Source organism: Heliangelus exortis, chromosome 29, assembly GCF_036169615.1.
Source record: "Heliangelus exortis chromosome 29, bHelExo1.hap1, whole genome shotgun sequence".
In the NCBI taxonomy this organism is placed as follows: Eukaryota; Metazoa; Chordata; class Aves; order Apodiformes; family Trochilidae; genus Heliangelus; species Heliangelus exortis.
Window position 1 is genome coordinate 4771255 of NC_092450.1, and position 21492 is coordinate 4792746.

Genomic DNA, 21492 nt, shown 5'->3' on the forward strand with positions numbered 1-21492 from the left:
GGCTGAGGGGTCCCCTCCATCCCTCACCTCCAGCCCTGCTGTGAGGTGCCCCAGACACACTGGACACAAACCAGTTCACACTGGGCTCTTCTGGCTCAGAGCTGGAGCACTGGGTCCCTCCTCAGCTGGTGACTGAAGCGTGGGCAGGAGGCTGGAGACTGAAGGTTCTTTCAGGAACAGGCAGACAGATGGTGACACCCTCCTGATTTCCAGAGAGATGAAAGGGATTCCGTGGCTGGCTCCTCTCCTAGCAGAGCACAAAGCTGATATTCTGCCCTTCCAAAAGAACATCATTCACAAGAAACACTCTGCAGGCTTGAGGAACCAGAACTCCTTCACTGCACACTCCATAAAATCTCTTTCAAGGAAGAAAAAAAATGCACTTGGCTCTCACAAGGCCTGGGAAATGGCTGAGTTAAGCAGCAAGACACTGCTGCAAGAGAAGCTGCTTGGTTGTTTGATCATCAGGGAATATTTTGCTCCCAGGACTAGGGATAAACGTGATTTATCCCAGTGAAACAGGGCAAGAACAGATTAGCAGAGTGCTCTGGCTGATTCCACAGGGCAAAGGAACCTCTGGGAACAAACCCAGCCAGCAAAACCAGAGGATGTGCTGTGGATGTCACCGTGTCCACAGGATGGTGCCAGCCACCCACTGACAGCATCCCCTGGCTGGGTCCATGAGCAGCTGCAACAAAGGCACCAAAACCTCCAGCTGAGAGAAGCCCCTGGAGAAGCCATCAGCTGGCACAGACACAGACCCCAGGAGTCAAAAAGTTTTATTAAATTATCAGTGCTGTGCTGCAGCCACCACCAAGCACCCCCTCAGCAGGGGTCAGCAGCTCCCCCCCAGCAGAAGTGAATTTCAAGAGTGTTTGCTGCTCTTCCCTGTTGTCTGGTTAAAACAAAAAGGCCTGGGAATCAGTCTAGAGAGGGAGAGAGGATGGGAAAAGGAAGTGCCACTGCTGCAAGTTTGAATGAAAGCCCACGAGGGCTGTGACATTTCCCATGGGGGTGCCAAACATCCCATGTCTGGGCAGAGCTCTGCAGCCCAGGGCTCTCAGGATGGGAGCTGAGGACAGAGCTTGGCCAGTCCTGAGGAGAAGAGGCTGCTCCTCTTCACAGAAACACTGAGGGTTACAGTGCAGCACACCAAGTCTGCTTGGACAGAGGAAAGTTCTTCTCAGAGCTCTGAGTCCCCCTCCCAGGCCCCTCTTGTTCTTTTAAAGGAAAATTCTTAGTGACTGAGTCCACTCTGAAGCTGCTCACTGAAAGGCACAGCCACATCCAGCCCCTGATGTTCTCCATCTCTTCCCCCAAGGGTTTTTTTGGCACTGCTGTCTCTACAGGCTCTGGAACTTCCTACTTGGCTCCTTCATGCTCTTGTGAGGGATGCAAGGCTGGGCCAGGAATCATCACCGTCTGGAAAAGCAAGGAACAGAATCAGAGCCAGAGCAGCTCTGAGCTGGGGATGCTCCCTGGTAGGGAGCAGGAGAGAGGAAGGGATTGGGGGTTCTGGCAAGGCTGAGGCCTCACACCAGGAGGTGGCCAGGAGGTGGCAGCAGCACCGGGGAGGACACAGAGGCCCAGGGCAGTCCCCTCCTTCCCCTCCAGGACCCCTTTATCGTAACAGAGGAAGACAAAGAACCTGCAGAGCTTGGCCAGGGAGCAGCAACCCCCTGAACTGCTGCTGCCAAACTGCCTCGTGTGCCTCCTGGTGCTGGAGGCCAAGAATCCCCCATTACCAAACAGCTCTGCCTTCCCCTGACAGGCAGCTCAGCTTTAGTTTTGCCCAGAATTATCCAAGGGCCTCTGTCCCACGGCCACAACCCAGACCCTAATGGCCCTAACCCTAAAGGGACCCAGTCCTGGTGGCATTACCTTAACAATGGGCTCCTTTGGGGGTGCCCACGCTGGAACAATCTTGCCATGCATCCTCCAGCTGCCATAGGGGTTGACCAAGTACCTCTCAAACACCACATACTCCAAAACATCCTTGGCCACCCCCTCCCCCCCGTACATCAGGCGCCCGAAGCGGTCGTAGATGGCCAGAGTCTGTGGGGAAAAAAAAAACAAAAAAAAACCCAAAAGAAATTCAAAGCTGGGCTTGGCAGCCAAATTACCAAGAGGTGGGGAAAGCCCAGGGGCAGGAGGGGCTGTACCTGCTGTGTGTGCATCCTGACTGTCACCTGGCCATAGAGGTTCCCTCTGTTCACGATGCTGTCACAGCGGACGTGAACCACCCGGGGGGGCTCCAGGGACCCCAAAAAACTCCACCTGATGGTCTTGTACCTGTTCCCACGGACCATTTCCTAGAAAAAGGGGGAAAAAAAACCCCTACAAAACCCAAACAGATGTGCTCTGGGGCCTGCTGATTTTGTTCCTTGCTCTTCTAGATGCTTCCTGCTTAATTACGGCTGACAAGCAAATTAAAATTACTACAGAAAATGAAGCATTTATTCACCAGTTATTCATTCCCTCCCTGCTCTCTCTTGACTCTATCCAGAAAAAAAATAATAATTGAGACAGGGGGTGAGGTTTAGAGAGCAGGGAAGACACCAAGGACACACAACACCCAGAGGAGCACTTACTGAGTAGCAGCGCTCTGTCACCAGGGAGTGGAGTTTCTGCTTGTTAAAGCTGGAAGTGAAACAGACCCAGTTACTCACACACCTTCCAGAGGGATTTGCTCCCAAATTCCTGATGCCCCAGCAGGCACCCAACCCCCTGACAAGACAGAAAAACTGAAATTTGTGCTCTCAATAAAAAAAAAATAAAAATAAAAAAAAATAACGTGAGTGGAAGTTGGTTGAGAAAGCTGCAGGGAAAGACACAACCAAATCCTTTGGAACCCAGGTCTGACCTGGAAGTTTTATTCCTGTTTGGAATCCTAGCCATGGAGTTTTGGAATCTTGATTTGTTAGTGGGAAGCATCATTTCCCAGCCAAACAATTCCCTGCAGCCCCAACACCCCCCTCAGCTGCTGAGGAGAGGGGCAGCAGCTGAGGTCAGGATGGATTTTCTGCAGCCTGCTCCTCACTGCCAAAAGGCAGAGACTGAAACCCCCAAATTTCTGCTCCTCACTGAGGTGGGGGCAGAAGAGGAGAAAGGATTTGGTGCAGAGAAGGTGCAAGAAAAACAAGGGAGAAAACCAGAGCATGTCAGGGAAGAGCAGCAGGTGCTGCACATCTGTCAGGGAGAAGTTCTTACTTGGTCAGGGAATTGTGAGCTTCAATAAATATCTCCTGAGCCTTCTCTGGAAAGGTTTTGGTGCTGAAATCTGGGTCATGATCTTTGATCTTCCTCAGGCTGAAAAGAAAAGCTCCACAGTTAAGTCCTGGAGGCATCTCAAATGTCCCAACCTCAGCCACTCCAAACCCAGCTCTGCCCAGGCAGCAGCTGATCCCCCACTGAGACAAAAACCTCCTGGGACAATCTCCCTGCTGCAAACCCCAAAAATCCTCAAAAAAAAAACAACAAACCAACCCCAAACCCACACTGCACCCACCCACACCAGGGCAGGCTCCTTGTGTTCATCCCCACCCCAGGCTGAGTGGTACAGAACAACAGCCAAAAACACCCCCCCACACACCCCACTGCTGCAGGACAGAACCAAGCAGAATTTCTGCCCCAATAAATGGCAAATTTCTGAAAAAAATTTTTAAAAATGGCAGGGGGAGGTACGTACGCCAGCTGGGAGGCAGCTGTCTGCTTCAGCTTTGCCATCCTCTGCTTCAAACCATCTTTGGAGAGGGAAGTCAAACGGGCATCACCCTCAGGAGGGACATAAGGATCTATGATTTCAGCTGCAGGAGAGAGGAGGAAAGTCAGGAGGCTGAAAAACAGCAAAATAAAGGGAATAAAGAAGGAGCAGCCTGGCAGCTGGGGGCTGGAGAAGCAGAATTCCTCGTGGCTGATGATATTTGTGTGTAATTCAGGCAGCTCCCTGCTCCCACTTTGCTTCAGCCCTGGTGCCCAGGGGAGGATTTATTCCCACCTGTGGAAGCCAGGTAGATGGTCCTTTCCATGCGTTCCTCTGGGAATATTGGCATGGAAGCCCTGAGTCTCCTCTCCTTCTCTTCAGGAGACAGCTCCCTGGCCCACTCAGGCACAGAATATCTCTTTTTTTTTGTTCTCACTGGCACAGCAGCCCAGGCAGGAGCTGCTCCACGTGGATGGAGCAGGGACCCTGCAGCCTGAGGAGGGGAAATAACAAAGCTGGGGGAGTCACCCCAACACCCCAGAAACAACACCACTACTGCAGCCCCCCCGGACCCACACCCCCCCCATGGCCCTGATCCCACAGCCCACAGACCCTTGGTCCCCCTCAAAACTTCTTGGGGCTCCTCAAATCCCCTCAGGACCCCCCAGATATTCAGTGCCCCCCACACCCTCAGGACCCTCCACATCCTCAGGACCCCCACACCCTCAGGGCCCCCCAAATCCTTAGTGCCCCCCACATCCTCAGGACCCCCACACCCTCAGGGCCCCCCAAATCCTTAGTGCCCCCCACATCCTCAGTGCCCCCCACACCCTCAAGACCCCCCCACAACCTCTCAAATCTCTTCAGTGCCCCCCACACCCTCAGGATCCCCCACATCCTCAGTGCCCCCCATATCCTCAGTGCCCCCCACACCCTCAGGACCCCCCACATCCTCTCAAATCCCCTCAGGACCCCCCACACCCTCAGGACCCCCCACACCCTCAGGACCCCCCACATCCTCTCAAATCCCCTCAGGACCCCCCACACCCTCAGGTGCCCCCCACACCCTCAGGTGCCCCCCATCCCCTCTCACTCCCCATCAATCCCTGACCGCCCCCACAGCCCGACCGCCCCCTCAGCGCCTTCCCCTGGCTCCCCCGGTCCCTCCCGCCGCCCCTCAGCCGCTCTCCCGGGCCCTACCTGTCCGCACACCCACAGCCGCCCCAGCCCCATCCCCGCCCGCCCCGCTCCCGCAGCCATGGCGGCCGCCATCTTCCCTGCCGCGGGGGCTGATGGGGGAAGTGGGCGTGGTCTCGACGCGAATGGGCGTGGCCGTTTGTGCGCGCGCACTATGGGGGCGTGGCCGACTGGAAGGGCGGGGCCGCGGTGGGCGGGGCCGGCGGCGGCGGAGAGTGGAAAATTCCACCGGGTGCGGGGGGGGGGAACGGGACCGGCGGGGGAGGCTCCGCCCCCAGCGCGCGCCTGAGGGGGGGAGCGGGAGGGGGGAGATGCCATAAAACCCCCACCCCCCACCCCCCCCCCAACCTCCCGACCCCCCCCCGACCCGGGGGCTGATGCAGATGGGGGGGGGTTCCCGGTGTACCGAGACAGAGACACATTTCCCCCCCCCTTTTTCCTCCCCACGCTACGTGCGACAAATCATGGGCACCCCCACCCCGTGGACCCCCACCCCACCCACCGGTCCTCCCGGGGATGCGGAGCTCGCCCCCCCTTCCCCCCCCCCCCGGGCTCCGGGTGTGATGCTTTGGGTGCGGGAACGCTGGAGGCTGCGGAGGGGGCAGCAGGGGAAGGGTCCCCTCCCACCCTCCCGAGGGTGGCGGCAGCATCCCAGCCCCCTCCCCTTGGAATTCCATCCCGGGAGCCGCATGGACACCCCGGGGGATGCAGCTGCAGGGTCCATCTCGCAGCCAAAAACGATTTTTTTTTTTTTTTTTGGAGGGGGGAGAGTGATGGGTGCGGGGTGGCCCCCGCGGGGATGGGGGGGCTGGAAGGGGGGGGGGGGCTGTGGCTCGGGTCCTGGCCGTGGTCCCAGTTTTCTTTGGGAAGTGTTGATCTTGGCGTGGGGGAATCGCACAGCTGGTTAATGTGTAGTGACGGCTCCGCTGCGCCCCGGAGCGTTGATCCCGGCCCAGGCTCTGATCGGTGCCGCCGGGAGCGACCCCGTGGGGCTGTGGTTCGGGGGGGAGAACACGGATGGGGAACCGGGTACCCACGAGTGGGAGGGGATCGCATCCAAACCATCTGGCGTGGTGATGCTCAGGGGCTTCAGGAATAGGAGAAGGGGATCCTCCTCCCCGCTGCACCCCCGAGCCCGTTCCTCCCCCCGGGATGAAGCTCCGGAGCCACCCCGGGAGCAGCCGGGGCTGAGTCAGCGGCTCCGGTGCCCCACGGCCCGGCTCTTTCCCACGGCTGGGGATCCGTGGGGTTGGCTTTTCCCAGCCTGTCTGGCTCTCCCGGCGGTGCCATCTCAGCCGGTTCTGACACCGTTTTGGGGCTCTGGCAGCCCCCCCAGGGCCTCGTCCTCAAAATGCTGGGGAGCAAGGACCCAGAAGCATCCAAATCTGCTGTGGTTGAGGTCGGGGCTCCCCCCAGGAGTTGGTGACCTCTGGAGATGCCCCCAAAGGTGTCCCCAGCTCAGATGGGACCTTCCCCATCACAAAACCACCTCGCTGGGATTTGCCCCCATCAGAGAGTGTGGGATCAGGGGCTTGGAGGGACCTGAGCATCAACAGAGGTGGGGGATGCTCAGCACCTGCCCAAAGCTGTCCCCAGCAGCTCCAGCCAAGGGCTTGGTCACTTTTCCCTCCATCCTGGTGCCACTGGTCCCAGGTACACGGAGACAGAAGGGGATGGGCAGAAAGGAGACAGGGAAGCAATGGAAAACCTCTCCCAACCCCCTGGGAGCAGCCTGCGGAGCAAGAGGCCCCGAGAGCCACTTTGCAGCTTCCAGCGTTGTCCCCGTGCTCCCAAATACCAGAGATTCCTGCCCTAAGCCCAGACCTGCGAGGCAGGATTAGCTGGTGCCCTCCTGGTGCCCTCGGGCTGCTCCCGCTCTGGGCAGGATCGGGAAAACCTCTGGCAAAAGAGAGAAGAAAAAATTCTATGGCGATTTTTCTTTCTCTTTCCTTCTTCCTGTGTTTTTGGTTGGTTTTGGTTTTTGGTTTATTTTTTCCCCTGTCCAGCTAATTAAACTGGTGCAGTGACAGCAGTTGGTGGCTGCAGAGACTCTGGGCTAATTACAGCTCCTGGCTTCCACCCCATCCATTTTTCCTCGGGCTCTCCCCAGTCTGGAGCTGCAGGAGAACCCGGTTTGGTCAGGCCGTGGCTTCCCCACGGCTTTCTTGGTGGAGACTCCTTTCTTTCTTCCTTTCTTTCTTCACGGATTCTTGCTGACAGCAGCATCCCTCACCCAACAACATCTCCTGCTCACAAAGCACCCGGAGACCTTTGCTAAGCAGGAGCCTCGTGGCCAGCGTGGCCACCAAAGCCCCCGGGTGCCCCCAGCCCTGGGCAAACAGCAGGAGGGCACCCAGTGACCTGCCAGGCCATGGGGAGCAGGAATTAGAGCTCAGAGGAGATCAATCCCCTCTGCCTGCCTCCCGCAGCTCTGCTCCAGGAATAGGTTTATCCCACCCCTGACCTTGCTGCCTGCCCGGCCACGGCTCAGCCTGGGAAGAGTCACCCGTGGCCACGAGCCAGGATGGAGCCCTCCTCCAGAGGATCAGGGACCAGTTTGGGTGGGAAGGGACCTTAAAGCTCATCCACTCCCATGGCAGGGACATCTCCCACCAGCCCAGGGTGCTCCAAGCCCCATCCAACCTTCACCCAACCCTTCCCCTTTGTTACATCCCTCCAGGCCCTTGTCCCAAGTCCCTCCCCAGTTTTCCTGGAGCCCCTTCAGGCACTGGAAGGTGCTCTAAGGTCTCCCCAGAACCTTTTCCTTCTCTTCTCCAGCCTGAACACCCCCAACTCTCTCCCTCTGGCTCCAGAGCTGCTCCAGCCCTCCCAGCAGCTCCAGGGCCTCCTCTGGATTTTCTCCAACACCTCTTGCTGTGGGACGTTGGGGACCCCACAGCTGGACCCAGCTTTACCCCAGTGCTCCAGGTGGGGGATTCCTCCATCCTGGCTACAGGGATGCTTCACACCCTGCTGCCCACACCCACCCGTGGGGTCCCTGCTCCAGCCCTCCCCTCACTCTTTTAGGGGGGGTGTTTTTTTCCAGGACTTTCTCCCCAGCCCCTCACCATCCCCACAGGTGTGAGCTCACTCCCCACAACCACCCCCCAGCCTCCCCATCTCCCAGCAATGCCACGTCCCCACCAACCCCCCCCGCGTGTCCCCCGGGGCTCCTCACCCCAGCGGGGCGTGGGGAGGGGATGGTGGCAGCCGCCCCAACCCCCTGCCTGGCTCCGGCTCTTTCCTTCTCTCCCTTCCCCTCCCCGGGGCTCCGCAGCACAATGCGGCCCCGCAGAAGCCCCAGATGAACCCGGGCTCACAGCAGCCCCGTGGTTTTCCTAACGATGTGCTAAGAGCTGTCTGGACTTTCTCCATGCCCCAGTTCCTGCTCCGGGCTCCTCCAGGTCCCGGTGAATCCCTGGCTCGCTCCGAGATAACTTGTGTTTGAAACAGAGGTATCGCCTTTAGCAAAAAAAAAAAAAAAAAAAAAAAAAAAAAAATCTCTTAATGGAGGGGGAAGGAAAAAAAACCAAACAAAAGGAGTAAATTGGTGTTTCTAGCAATGGAAAGGAATTAATGATTTCCTGACTCTGCGAGCTGTGCTTCCTTCTTTTAAAAAAAAAAAAAAAAAAAGAAAAAAAAGGAGGTGGTGGCACCCACGACAGCACCCGCTTTGTTCTGGGGGGCTGAGGTCCATGTTTTGAGGTTTAATGAGGTCCATGTCCAGTGCTGGATGGAGCCAGGGAGAAGCCAGCAGCCACGTTGCTGGATCTGGGACTGCTGTGGCAGGTCCTGGGGCTGAGAAAAGGGCTGGGGTACAGGGAAAGCCATGGTGGCCACCAGCCCAAGCTCCCCTCTCCCAGAAGAATTCAATTTTCAAGCTGCTTTTCTTTTTTTCTTCTTTTTTTCTTCTTCTTTTTTTTTTCTTTTTTTTTTTTTTCTTCCCATATAAAGTCTTTATTAAGAATTTCCAAACTTCCTGCTGGTGATTGTCCCAAACCCAAACAGCCATCCAACATCACCCACTTGGGACATTTATTGCCCTGTAAATGCCGTGTGATGTATTCTGTACATAGCTTTTTTAATCAGATTCCTGACATAACCTCTTCCACAAAGCTGGGGCTCTGGTACCCCAGGGTGAGCAGTGCTGATGGGCAACACCAGAAAATCCCCTTTCTGCTCCTTTTTTTTTTTTTTTTTTGCTTTTGAGGACGTGAGCCCGGCCACACAGGGCTGCACATCTTGTTTTTCTTTCCCAGGAGCTCTGCAACACCCAGGTTTCACCTCCATGCTGTGGTTCCAGCATGAGGAGGAGAGGCTGTTAGCTCAGGGTGGGGAAGAAAGCAACCCCACGTAGCTGTCTGGGCAGGTACAGCAAGCCTGGAGGACAGGTCACCTCTCTGCACACTGCTAATTTTTATTTTTATTTTTTTAAATCCGAGGGGTTTCAAGCTGATCTCAAAATTTTTAATTTTTTTTTAATGCTGGATGTCGGTGCCCATCTCACCCCAAGCCCCCTGCTTTATCTGGGCCTGGGGAGCACAGAGGGGGCAGAACCAGGGAGAAAAGGGCCCCGTGTTCTCCCTCCAGCAGAGTTCTGATGAGGAAATTGGGGGAAAAAAACCCCAAATCTGTCTGGACACCCTGTGGGACCCGCTGGCTGCTTAGGGCAGGGAAAAAAGAGAAAACCAACGGGGAACCCGAGGGCAGGGACACATCAGAGCCGACCCGGCACTGCCAGAGTCCCTGTGGCCACCCGGGGGCTTCCAGGTGCCACCAGCACGATGCCACCAGTGACAGTGACATCGCTGTGGGGGGGCAGGACACGCTCGTGGGACGTGGGACCCTCTGAGCCTCCCGTGGGTGCTGCCGCACCCCCTGTCCCGCTGGGCCCCCACTGGATCTCTGGATCCCCCCCACACCCGGAGGAGGGGACACCCCCCTGGGCAGCCCCCAGCCCCCCCTGCAGCCCCCCCGGGAGCCTCCGTGCGACCCCTGAGACCCCCGGGGCACCTCAAAGGGGTTCACCGTGCAGCCCCCCCCCCAAGGGTGTCCCTTTAACGGGGTTCACTGAGCAGCCCCCCCCAAGGGTGTCCCTTTAACGGGGTTCACTGAGCAGCCCCCCCCAAGGGTGTCCCATTAATGGGGTTCACTGAGCAGCCCCCCCCAAGGGTGTTCCTTTAACGGGGTTCACCACACAGCCCCCCCTCCAAAGGTGACCATTAACGGGGTTCTCCGTGAAGCCCCCCCCGAGGGCGTCCCATTAACGGGGTTCACTATAGAGCCCCCCCCAAGGGTGTCCCTTTAACGGGGTTTTCCGTGAAGACCCCCCCGAGGGTGTCCCTTTAACGGGGTTCACCGCACAGCCCCCCCCCCCCCCCCCGTCCCCTTCCCCCCGGTCCCCGCCGGTGCACGCGCGGGACGGGACGGGACGGGACGGGCGGAGCCAAACCCCCCGGTACCGAATCGGTAAAACGGGAGATGGGGGGGTTTAGGGGGGGGTAAAGGAAGAAGGGAACCACGCGACGCACGCGCACCGCCCGCCCCGCTTACGCAACGCGCCCCGCGCCGCTCTACGTGCGCGGCCGCGTGGCGCCGCCGCGCGCACGCGCACGCCTGGTTCCTTTTCCTCCTTCTCCTCCTCCTCCATCTCTTCTTCTTCTTCTTCCTCCTCCTCTTCCTTCTCCTCTTCCTCCTCCTCCTCCTTCTGCCGCCGCCGCCGCCTCCCGCCCCCTCCCCGCTCATCCCCCCCTCTCCCCTTCCCCCCCTCCCCAATTCCTCCATCCACACACACTCGGCCGCCTCGTGCCGGGAGCGCGCGCGCGCCCCCGCCCCTCCCTCCCTCTCTCCCTCCTCCTCCTCCTCCTCCACCTCCTCCTCCTCCTCCTCCTCCGCTCGCTCTCTCTCGGTGTTCGCCGGCACGAACCTTCCCGCTCCCGTCTCACCCCCCCTCTCCTCCTCCTCCTCCTCCTCCTCCTCCTCCTCCTTCTCCTCTCTCCGCCGCCGCCGCCTTCTTTCCAACCCCCCCCTCCCCTTCCCCCTTCCCCCCTCCCTCTCCCCCCTTCCCCCGTTGCGGGGGGGCTCAGCCCCGCACCCCCTGCCCTGCCCGCCCCCGCCATGCCGGAGAAGCGGCCCTTCGAGCGGCTGCCCGCCGACGTCTCCCCCATCAACTACGGACTCTGCCTCAAGCCCGACCTCATCGACTTCACCTTCGAGGGAAAGCTGGAGGCCGCCGTGCAGGTAGGGCCCCGGACCCCGCTCCTCGGGGGACCCTTCCCTCAGGGGTCCCCTGGGAGCCCCATCGCACCCCCGCTTCTCTCCCTTCCCTCCCTCGGGGAGCCCCGGTACCAGCGGGACCCGCACCTTCCTTCCCCTCCTGGCTGCGGGGCCCTGCGGGGCCTCCCTCCCGCCTCAGCCCGGCCCTCGGCGCGGTGGAGCCGGACGGGCAGGTGCAGGGAGGCCGCTCGGAGCTGATCCCCCCCCTCCCCTCCACACTCCCCGCGGTCTCCGCCCTCCCTTTCCATTCAGCCTCTCCATAAATACCTATATTTATATATGGATAAATAGATAGAGAGCCATCCCGCACCCCGGGCCCGGCGGGGAAGGGCTTGGGGCAGCCCGCGGGCCCCGCCCTGCCCCGCACCGTCCCCCGGGAGCGGCCTGGGCAGGGCCGGGGGGGCCTCTCCGGGGACCCCTGGATCTCCCTGGGGCTACAACCCCCACTTTCCAACCTTCTCCCCTTTTCCAGAACGGCCCCGCCAGCAAAAGTCTCTATGTAGGTTAAGCCACGGGACCCCCCCAGCCAGCACCCCGCCTGCTGCTTTGATCCATTTCCAACCATTCCGGGTTTTTGTTTTTTTTTTTTTTTTTTTTCTGGAAAAAGTACCGATTAAATGAGAGCTCCCCCCGGTGTAGGGCCTGGGTGCCATGGGAAGCTGGAAGGATGGAGCCAGAGGAGTGGGGAGGGGGTGTGCAAGGGCTGAAACACCCAGGGGGGGTTCTTCTGCCTCTCCTGAAAATCAGAAGAAAAAAAGAAAAGAAAGAAAAAAAAAAAAAGCTGCCCCGTGTTCGTGCTGGGAAGGCTCGGAGTCATCCTCAGGCTGCTGTGCCAAGATTCCCTAAACGTGCTTTTCGTGTCTCTCCTTGTGCAATGGTTTGAAAGAGATTCAGAATTGTGAGAGCTCTTGCTCAAAAGGGGATGGCTGTCATCGAGGGCTCAAAAAAAAAAATACTCCAGGGAGATTTTATTTTTTTTTAAATACTGAGAGGATTGGAAGCTTGAAGAGGTGTCCAGAAGCTTGTGTTTCAAATGAGGGAGTGTTGGGGTCATGGAGCTGCAGGATCAGCACAGGGACAGAGCAGAGCAAGTGCCTGGGGAGGGCAAAGGCTGTGGGTGAGGGTGAATCTTGTGACTTTTGGGACCTGGAGGAAGGCAGCAGAGATGAGTAAGTTCACGTCATGTGGAAGAAAGACTGAAAATGTAAATGGCCTTGAAGATCCTGTTCCAGCTCAGGTCCCCCGGGCTGCTGCTCTCTTGGGTGTCTGGGTGAAAACACTGGCCTGAGAAATTCCCAACCTCTTCCCTCCTAATCCTAGCCACCTTTTCCTGTCTTTGCACCTAAGTTGCTGCTCCTCACTCCTGTTACAGCTGTGGGGCTGTGCTGTAAATGGGATCACTGAAATCATCCAGGTTAAAAATAACACTGGGGGGGAGGGGAGTGGTGGCTTTTTAAGCCAGCGTTGCTCCTGAAGAGTGAGGAGTAGTGAACAGCAGCCTTGGAAACTCGGTCTAAATCCAGGAATAAGGAGGATTTGGAGGCTGCTTGGGGAGGTGGTTGGCAGGTTTTAGTCTGGTTGAGATTTTTTTTAATGTTGATTGCTGGGCAGGGGAATGCTCAGTGGATTCCTGGAGCACTGGCTACCACCTGGGAAGGAAAAGTCCTGGAATTTCCTACCAGCATGTGCTGAGGAAGAGCACTGATCTGGTGGGTTCAGGGTTTGAAAAAAAACCAACTCCTGTGCACACCATGGGGAGCTGATCTGACCTTCCCACTGTGGGGAGAATTAAAATACAGGGTGGGGTTTTAAAAGCATCCCTAAGGAGGGCTTCTGTAGTGTAAAATAACTTCTGACAACCAGAGACCAGAGGATCATGAGGCCACATCCCAGCTGCACACAAGCCAGAGGTGCAGGAAGGTGCATGGGGTGAGTGTTCACCTGCTTGAGGTGGAAATCTGAAGTTTTGCTCATGTCCAAAGCATGGGAAAGGCACCTTTTAGATTAGAGAGTAAAAATCCTGCACCCTGATGCAGAGAACAGCAAGCAGCTCACCAGCAGTGCCAGGTGGAAGGGATGGGGATGCTTTTTGGGCTTACTTAAGGATATGCTGACATTGGCTGGTTGGTTGAGCTGGGATCAAAAGTAGGAAATAAAAAGGAATTTGCATCCTTTTTGATCAAATTGGTTAAATGAAGGAGCTGTTGGCCACCTCCTGGAGCAGCCTGGAGTGGAGCTCAGCAGAGGCATTCTGCTTGCAGGACATTCTGGCACACATTGCACAGCAACTTTGATTTTTCTAGATTTTGGGAAGGGAAATACAAACACTGCCTCCTCCTGAAGGTCTGGGTGTTGGGTTTTATAACCAGTCAGGAAGAATCATCAGTCCCTCTGCCCCTTTCCAGTGTGGCAAAGCCTTGACATGTGATAATCCCCAGGAAGTCCTTAAACCAGGGATGCTTTCTGAGTACTGAAACTTTGACACCAGTGTCAATCATGATTAATTGCAAAATGAGGAAAACGCTTAATTATGTACATCTTGATTAGCTAGCTGGAATTAGTGATACTGACTCAAGATATTACAAGTAAACACTTGATCAGCCAGTTTGTGTTTCTCACTGGGTGCCAATCAGTAGGGTTTGGCACTGCTCTGTGGAGAATTTTGGGGGAAGGCTGTTGACTTGAGCACTTCAAGAAATGTTAAATAACCTTCCAAGCCTCGGTGGTGGGCTCAGTGCACGTAGACAGAACCTAAAAAGCCATTTTGTCTTTATGTGGCAATAATAAATGTTGCACTTGTGTGGCTCCCTCCGGGGCTTGAGGGGATAAAGCCTTTTCTGATGCAAAAGATAAGGCTGTGGCCTCAGTGTCAGCACTCACCAGGTTGATTTCAAAGCCCTGAAAAGAACTGGTAGGTGTTTGCAGTTTATTGTTCCAGTTTTCAGGTTAAGGGATTGGCCTCCCCTCCTGTGTTTGTCTCTGGATTGTTTGATTTTTGTGGCCTCTTGAAGCTGCATCTGGTGAGCTGAGGGTTAAGTGTTGTCCAGTTACTCAAGGTTTTAAAAGAATATAATTTGTGGTATTATTAATATTTTGAAAGCCTGTGGAGTTGTGTAACAAACAGACAAATGAACACTTTATAATGGGGTATTTATGACAATTAACCCCCAAATCCTTAAGGTTTCCTGGTGAAATAGTTCATTTATCACAAGGAGGGCAAAACGTGGTCGTGGGGGGATTGGGTTCTGTGTGTCAGGAGCAGATCTGGAGGTGAAGTGGAGTCTCCTGCTCACAATCCTGTGATCACTGTCAGCTTTGTCATCTTTTAGCATTTAAACTGTTGGTTTGTTGGGTGTGTGGGGATGTTTCTGAATGAGCACAATTGAGTGGGGTTTTTTCTTTTTTTCTTTTTTTCTTTTCTTTTTTTTTCTTTTTTTTTTGTTTTTTTGTGGAAGTAGTTCATCTACTCTATTCATCTGTTAGCTGGAGATTTAATTATTCCAGCCCTGATTCTCAGGCTCTGGTTATCAGTGCAGCACACTGCCATTACTCAGTGTCTAGGTCAACTTTTTTCCATTCTGCTTTTGGCTCCTGGGAGGCTTGGAACAAAGAGGGGATGTGGGGCCAGCCTGTTCTTCCCCAGACATGAGCAACAGGACCAAACATTTGGCTCCCCAAATTCAACCCTTGTTTTAAGCTTCCAGAATGAAGTTCCTCAAGCTCTCAGGGCTCCAAAAACCCCTCTGCCCAGGGTGCAGAACTCTGGAGAGGGAGCTCTGTGTTGGCTCCCAACTCCTTGGGGTTTCCTTGGTGCCTTTTTTGGAGGGTGCTGGGTGCTGATTCATTTCTTTCATTGCAAACTTAACTACACCGAGGTGGTTCTGGGTTGCAAAGCAGCCTATCTTTGAGGAATTTACAACCTGAGGTAGATGGCTCTTTTAAAATATCTTTCCCAGTCCCTTTTATTATGTCTTAAGGATACTCGGTTACATTTAGCAATGTTTAACCTGTATCTCTTGCTTTTTATAGGTTAATTATGCAGTATCTGCTAGACTAAAGTATAAATAGTCTTTTGATCCTGCTGCATGCCAGTTAAAGATTAATTGTGGCACTCTTGTATGTAATCCTTGAAAAATTAAGCTTAATGGGTGTAGTATTTGTGGTCAGTATCTTTTTTTTTTTTTTTTTTTTTTTTTTTTTTTGGTGGGGAATTAGTCTGACATAAATACACAGTCAGGATATCCAAGCCTTGCAGCTTGGGTGAGATGGGGGTTGGGGTGTGGAGGGTGAAATCTGCTTCAGAATCAGCACCTTGGGACCCCCATGGCACCAGCTCCAAAATTAGGGATTTCCTAATTTCCTAATTCCTTTCCTTCCCCCCTCGCTCCCAGGAAGGCCTCAGATGCTCTGAGCATCCTTACAAAGGGATTTATTTCTCTGATTGATTTGACACTTGTGTGGCTGCTCCAGAGGAGTTCTGCTGGGTGCTCCTTGGAATGAAGGGAATTTTTTTTCCAGTGAGCCAATCACTGGTGTTACTGGGGATTTGATTTTTTATTTTTTTTTTTTTGGCTGCCATCATCTGCTCCAGATGCAGACTGATAAAACCCTTGGTTCCCTTTCTCACTGAAGTTTTGAATTCTTGAAAAGATCCACCCTGGAACACAACCTGAGGTAATTTGAGGTGGCTATTTTTAGAGACCAGAATGCTAAAAACATACAAGCTGGTGATAATGCTGCATTTAGAAGAGGACTCTTGAAGCTGAGTGACAAGATTTTAATTCTCTAGCCTTACAAATGGCTCTGGAGAATTATGGCTCTGGTTTTCACTACAGAAGATGTCTTTTGGTGCACCTAATCCTGTCCTTTGGGCAGGCTGCCATTCTCCTGAAGCCATTCAGATTCTTGTTTCCAATGTCCAAAAGCTTTACAAAACCCAACAGCTTTACAGCATCTCTGGAAAAAAAGCCTTTTTAGCTCTTTTTCCCTCAAATGGTCTCACTTTTTGAAAACTACTGGAGGGAACTTCTCCCATATCTCCTAATGGGTGAGATTTTTCCTTCCCAGAACCAAATGCTGAGCACAGAGGGGGCTGTGGAGGGGTTGGGAAGTTTGTGTCTGACACAGGGAATGCCTCTGGAGTTGGTGGTATCTGTGCCTGCCTCATCTCAGGAGGTATCTGAGTTCTGATGAATGGTTCCAGGGGGTCACCAAAAACACCACGTTGAGAATTTTGGAATTTTTTGGCTCTTCATCCCAGAGCTTGGTCTTAACTTCTACTGCTGCTCTTCAGCCTTCCAGCAAAGCTGCTTGCATTCCTCTCCTGCTCTTGCCTTGAGAAGCCTCTTCTTGTTGAAGAGTAAATTTATTATTTTGCAGAGGGAGGTGAAGCAGGGTGACAGTTTGCATATATCCAGCTCTGTAATTACTGACACCTTATGCAGCCAGATGCTTTTTTTTACCTCTTGATATGATTGCATTCATGGAAAGCACTCCATGAGCAGAATATGTCTCCCAAAACATGGCAAGAGTGGGAATGTAAAAGCAGCTTCAAGGTATCACTTAGAGTAAAAAAAAAAAAAACAAACCACAAAAACCCCATTAATTCCTCTAGGACCTATAGGTTCTTCTGAGATGAAATGGTCAGAAGTTAAGCATGCTGGGTGGTTTGGTTTTGTTCTTCCAAGTGTGTCTGTACCTCATTATTTTTAGTGGATCAGGGGGAGGAGGCTCTCATGCTGGAGCCTGTGTGCCAATAAATGGGTTTTTTTCTGTTTTTTTTTGTTTTTTCCACTGAATCAAACCCTGGGGTTCCCAGCAGTGTGCAGGAGGTGCTCTGCCACTGCTCATATCTGCAGACTGAATTTTGCCCTTTGCTTTTCATGAGTTTGGAGGGTTAAGCATTTTCCAGGCTACTGATTCACTGAGTCCCTTGAAATGGTTCTGGGATGTCTCAGTCTCTTGTAAAACTGGCTTGATATTCCTTAGGAGGTAAGGGAAAAAAAAAAAAAAAAAAAAAAGTAAAAATAGGTAATTGCCTTTCTAAGAATTCCCTGAAGTTGTCTCTGCACAAACAAACTTTCTTATTCTGCAGGCACAGGGCTACACTGAAAAGTTTTCTGTCCTCAGAAGAGGTTGTTTTTAACAATCCAAGCCTATTGTTAAAGCCAGCATTGTCTGCAATTTGGACAGCTCTTTATGCATCTTGAATTCCTAATCCATAGAGATTTTGATTTGTAGATGGAAAAAAGGTCTCAAGTAGACATTTATTAGAAGCTTTTCTCATTCTGATTTTTCTGTGTTTTATAAGACCTTGAAAAACCCCAAACCCCGATGCTGTGATTAAAATTGTTGGGCTTTGATCCTGGGTTTTGGGAAGTGTTTTAATCCTTTGATTTCATGCACACCAAATTGGAATTAAAAATAGATTTCAGATGGTAAATCTTTATTAGGAACACCAAATGTAACCTGGGTCACTTCAGCTGCTACATTTGCTCTTTTTTAGGCATTGCAATCATGTTCTTAGAATCAGGGTAAATTTCTTAGGTAACATTGTTTTGATTTTATGACTATAAAGAGGCAACAGGATGGAAAGAGAGCAGCCCTTTGGTGTAGGACCAGCTCCTGGGGGGTGCCTGACATGCAGGGTTTGGGAAGATTCAGTGTTGCATTTGTCAAAAATTGTGTTTATGGCAGGAACAAACCACAGACATTTGCTTCAGAAGCCAAGTTGGTGGCTGAGGTTGGGAAGAAGCTGAGGTGGGGTCACCCATCCTCTGTGGGGCCTTCCTCGACCCTTTGGAGCAGAGGGTCCCACCTGGGTGCCCCTATGGAGCACCAAAAAAATGCACTGACATTTCTTAAGCCTCCCTTATCTGGGCCTGAATTTGTTTTTTGTGTACACAGTGACTAAGGAAGCATTTCTGTGGTGTGCCCAGGGAAAACACACATTAAACTGAGTATCTGCTTCTGTTTACCCACCCTGTGTAGGTGCAGCTCCTGGGGGCAGAGGGGTGACTCTCCTCTGTCACTTCAGAGCTGCTTGGTTTGGCTTTACTTGGAATTAATTCATTTACACTCTGAGGCTTGGATGGTGAGCAGGGAGGGCAGAGCCCTTTGGGCTCCTGGATCCATCACAGAGGTCCAGTTGGTTTCTGCTGTGTGTTCAGAGGTGTTAGAGTGGGATTTTAATGTAATAATAGTGAAAAATCAGGACAGGAATGCAGGTTCTTAGGCTTTAATAAACTTCCTGGCTGGAGTAGGAAGATGTCAGACTCTAGCTGGCTGCTGGAGAAGTTCTTGGTCCTTTTTTTAAGGAACTGGTGTTGCCCATGGCTAGAAATTGGATCCTGGGCTAGCAGGGTTACCAGCTCAGTCTGGTGGGGTGGTTCCAGTGGTTTCAGCCATAACTTTCTAAATAATTCTTAGTTGAGTTCCCAAATATTTTACCCCTTAGTAATTAATTGATATTTAATTTGAATTCCTCTGTATTCAGGCTCTTGCATCCCAACAGCAAGCTGGCAGGGTGAGTTTATTACTACACTGGGAGCTGGCCACTTGTTAAATAAAGCAAAGTGTGTGTAGCCAAGAGCTGGCAGGAGGAAAGCTCTCAGGAAAATGTAAAGGCAAATTTCTTGGCAGCTGTTTTTAACCCAAGAAGTGGTTGCAGTGTCAGTGGTTCAGGACACTGCACCATGGGTTGTGTTTCTGCTCATCCCCGAGGTGGAAGTTTGGGTTATCACCATCTCTGGAAGGAAGCTGCCAGGCTCTATCTGTTTTTATTGGTCTGGGATTCCCAGACAAGTACAAGGGCCCTATTGTCAGGCTTTCATACCAATTTTTAACAGGCAGTTCATTCCCTTAAATAATTTACAGCCTTGATAAGTAGGCCTGGCTGGAACATGATTCAATATGCATGGTCCAGAACAAATGAGAGCAGGCAGTGGAATATATTTTTCTCTTTTACCACTCTCAGCACTCCAGTCCTGTTCCAAACACTTTGAGGGCTTTCTGGATGAAAGGGTGGAGGGGATGCAGGGAACACCATCTCTTCCTGGTCCTCATAACCTTTCTCTTGCAGGTGAAACAGGCAACCAACCAAATTGTGATGAACTGTGCTGACATTGACATTATTACAGCTTCCTATGCACCAGAAGGAGATGAAGGTAGGACTGCTTTTTTGCTGGGAATTTTGTGTGTTAATCCATTTTATTTCTGACACGAGGTGCTGTTGCCAACAGTTAACAACTTTGATTGCAGCATCACATGATGGGTTGATAAGCTAATCCACCCCTAGAAGCACAAAATTAATTATCTGACCTTCATTCTTTTCTCATCACTGTCATTTGCATGACGTTTTAAAAAAAAAAAAAAAAAAGTTACCTCAAGCTTCTGTGAGATCTCTGTTCTATTCCATCATGCCTGAGTGTTGTGGGCAAAAGGTGTTGGACTGGTTTTACAATGGTTTTTATTTTTATTCTGGACAACTGTGTGAGAACATGATCTGTACCTGGAGACTTGGCAGGACCAGTAGAACTCTGGGAGAAGGGCTTGTCTGAGGAATGCACCAGTAAGGGCTGGCAGTAGGAAATACTGACTGGGAAGGATTTGGAAAAGTACAGAAGACATTTAATTGACATTTTATCAGGATGCTTTTATCAGGAGCAACATGGAAAGAGGTAATTGTGTGGAAGAGACAGGGGTTGGGATCCAGCTCAGTGAGAGACTGGAAGTTACTGGAGAAATGGAAGAAGCAGTGCCTGTTTGTAAGGTACAATTAGAGCAGCTGACATCTTCCCCCAGGTATATTTTGAGGAGATTTAGGAGATAGACAAAAAAAGTTTTAGAAATGGAAGCATGAAGTGGTTGAGGTGTGCAAGATAAACTCCTTGGAACAGCAGTGGGGTAACAGTGCTGCTTGTGGGCCTTGTATGGACATTCCAAGCATGGCAGTGATTTGGTGCACTGTGCCCAGCTGGTTAAGTCCTTGAGAAGAGAAGAGGAAGAGAAGAGGAAGAGAAGAGGAAGAGACCCTGCAGAGATCCCTTTTCTAGAAGGGGAATTCCACTCTGGAGCACTTTGTTCCAGCCATAGCTGTGAGTTGGAGGAAGGGTCTTAGTGGTGGGCAGAAGGGTGCTCCTGCTCTGCTTTCAGCTTCTCTCACGTGCTTGTGCAAGAGCTGAAAGAAGTTCAGTGAGCAGGGCTGTGTTTGAACACCTAAAGAAAGGGGGAAAAAAAAAAAAAAAAGCCTGAATTTTCCAGTCTGGGCTTGGTAGGAACAATCCCAGTTCTCCTGTGGATGGGGAGCTGTGTCCCAGGGAAGCAGCCTTGGGTTTGGGTGTGTTGTGGAAAAGTCCAGCTCACCACAGGAAGCCTGGGAGGATGGCAGAGAAGAATCTGGAGCTCAGCCACCACTTTTTTTGATGCTGCAGGAACCCAGCACCCTTTCCTTCACCTGCTGGATCCAGGCTCCTGGCTGTGTCCTGGAGCTGGGTTCCCAGGTGCCGTTCACACGCTGCCCGGGGTGATCCGGAGTGGATTGGGTGCACCCTGATGCTGGGAGCTTCTGGAGAGGTTTCTTATCCTGAGTAATGAGGTGGGGAGTGGTAGGAAGAGCAGAGTGTGTGTGTGTGGAGTCTGTGCTGCCCCACCCCAGGCCCAACCCACCTCTTCGTTTCTGTGTTTTGTCACGGAGAAAAGGAAAATAAATGGCAAAGGCCCCGAGGAGTAAAATCCCTTCCCTGCCAAAATGGGGAAAAAATACATGAAATAGAGAGAATATTTTAATGTGTTCTCTTTGTGCTCTTCAGAGCTGATTTTCACCTCCTAGGGGTCTCGTTTTCTATTCTTTAAGAGTGATATATTCTTCTTATCACTTTGTAGCTACTCCTAACTTTGAAGCTTGACTATTGTAGAGCTTAATGGAGACTTAAACCCCAGTCCACTGGAAGTGAGTTTCTGTGGTTTGAATTCCTTCATTCTGATTTTTTTAGATAGCCTTGAACATGGCCCTCTGGACACAGCAGGATTCCAGTACAGCACGTTGGCTGCAGCACCTCAACTCTTGCATCATAAAGATTTGAGGGGCAGATTTGTTGCCTGTTTACTATAATTATTACTCAGGCTCCACGGGGTTAAAAACATATCTCTCAGGTTGGTAAACTGCCAACTAGTGTAATGGCTTTGGAAGTAAAATTGCATGAAATTGGCTGACTATTTGCTGGCACCTGTTGTTACAGATCAAGTCAGTCTTACTAATGCCTCCATTGTGCTCAGCTTTGGGATGGCAATTGTATAACTGGTCTCAAAAACAGGCT

General features: G+C 52.5%; 2 protein-coding genes across 2 annotated transcripts in view; one reads left to right on the top strand and one right to left on the bottom strand.

Annotated features, from left to right (window-relative positions):
- Positions 1 to 764: 764 nt before the first annotated feature.
- Positions 765 to 5007, bottom strand: MRPL45 (mitochondrial ribosomal protein L45). Its single transcript, XM_071728270.1, has 8 exons — positions 4904 to 5007; positions 3998 to 4196; positions 3689 to 3806; positions 3211 to 3309; positions 2592 to 2640; positions 2163 to 2312; positions 1882 to 2055; positions 765 to 1422 (listed from the first exon to the last, which is right to left on the bottom strand). Exons 1-8 carry the CDS (start codon positions 4973 to 4975, stop codon positions 1363 to 1365), a joined length of 921 nt encoding a protein of 306 aa, XP_071584371.1. The 5' UTR covers positions 4976 to 5007; the 3' UTR covers positions 765 to 1362.
- Positions 5008 to 10396: 5389 nt separating this feature from the next.
- The window catches only part of NPEPPS (aminopeptidase puromycin sensitive), a 35642-nt gene continuing 24546 nt past the window's right edge, over positions 10397 to 21492 (top strand). The window contains exons 1-2 of the mRNA XM_071728841.1: positions 10397 to 11140; positions 19257 to 19341. Coding sequence (XP_071584942.1) covers positions 11018 to 11140; positions 19257 to 19341 — 208 coding nt within the window. The 5' untranslated portion in view covers positions 10397 to 11017. The remainder of the gene's footprint in view (positions 11141 to 19256; positions 19342 to 21492) is intronic.

What these genes read in the sequence shown, in the direction of transcription:
- MRPL45 (XM_071728270.1), bottom strand. Translation starts at nt 4,975, where the DNA reads ATGGCGGCCGCCATGGCTGCGGGAGCGGGGCGGGCGGGGATGGGGCTG. An exon ending in CATCTACCTGGCTTCCACAG is followed by an intron (nt 3,807 to 3,997) that starts GTGGGAATAAAT and finishes TCTCTCCTGCAG; the next exon opens with CTGAAATCATAGATCCTTAT. An exon ending in TGACAGAGCGCTGCTACTCA is followed by an intron (nt 2,313 to 2,591) that starts GTAAGTGCTCCT and finishes CCCTTTTTCTAG; the next exon opens with GAAATGGTCCGTGGGAACAG.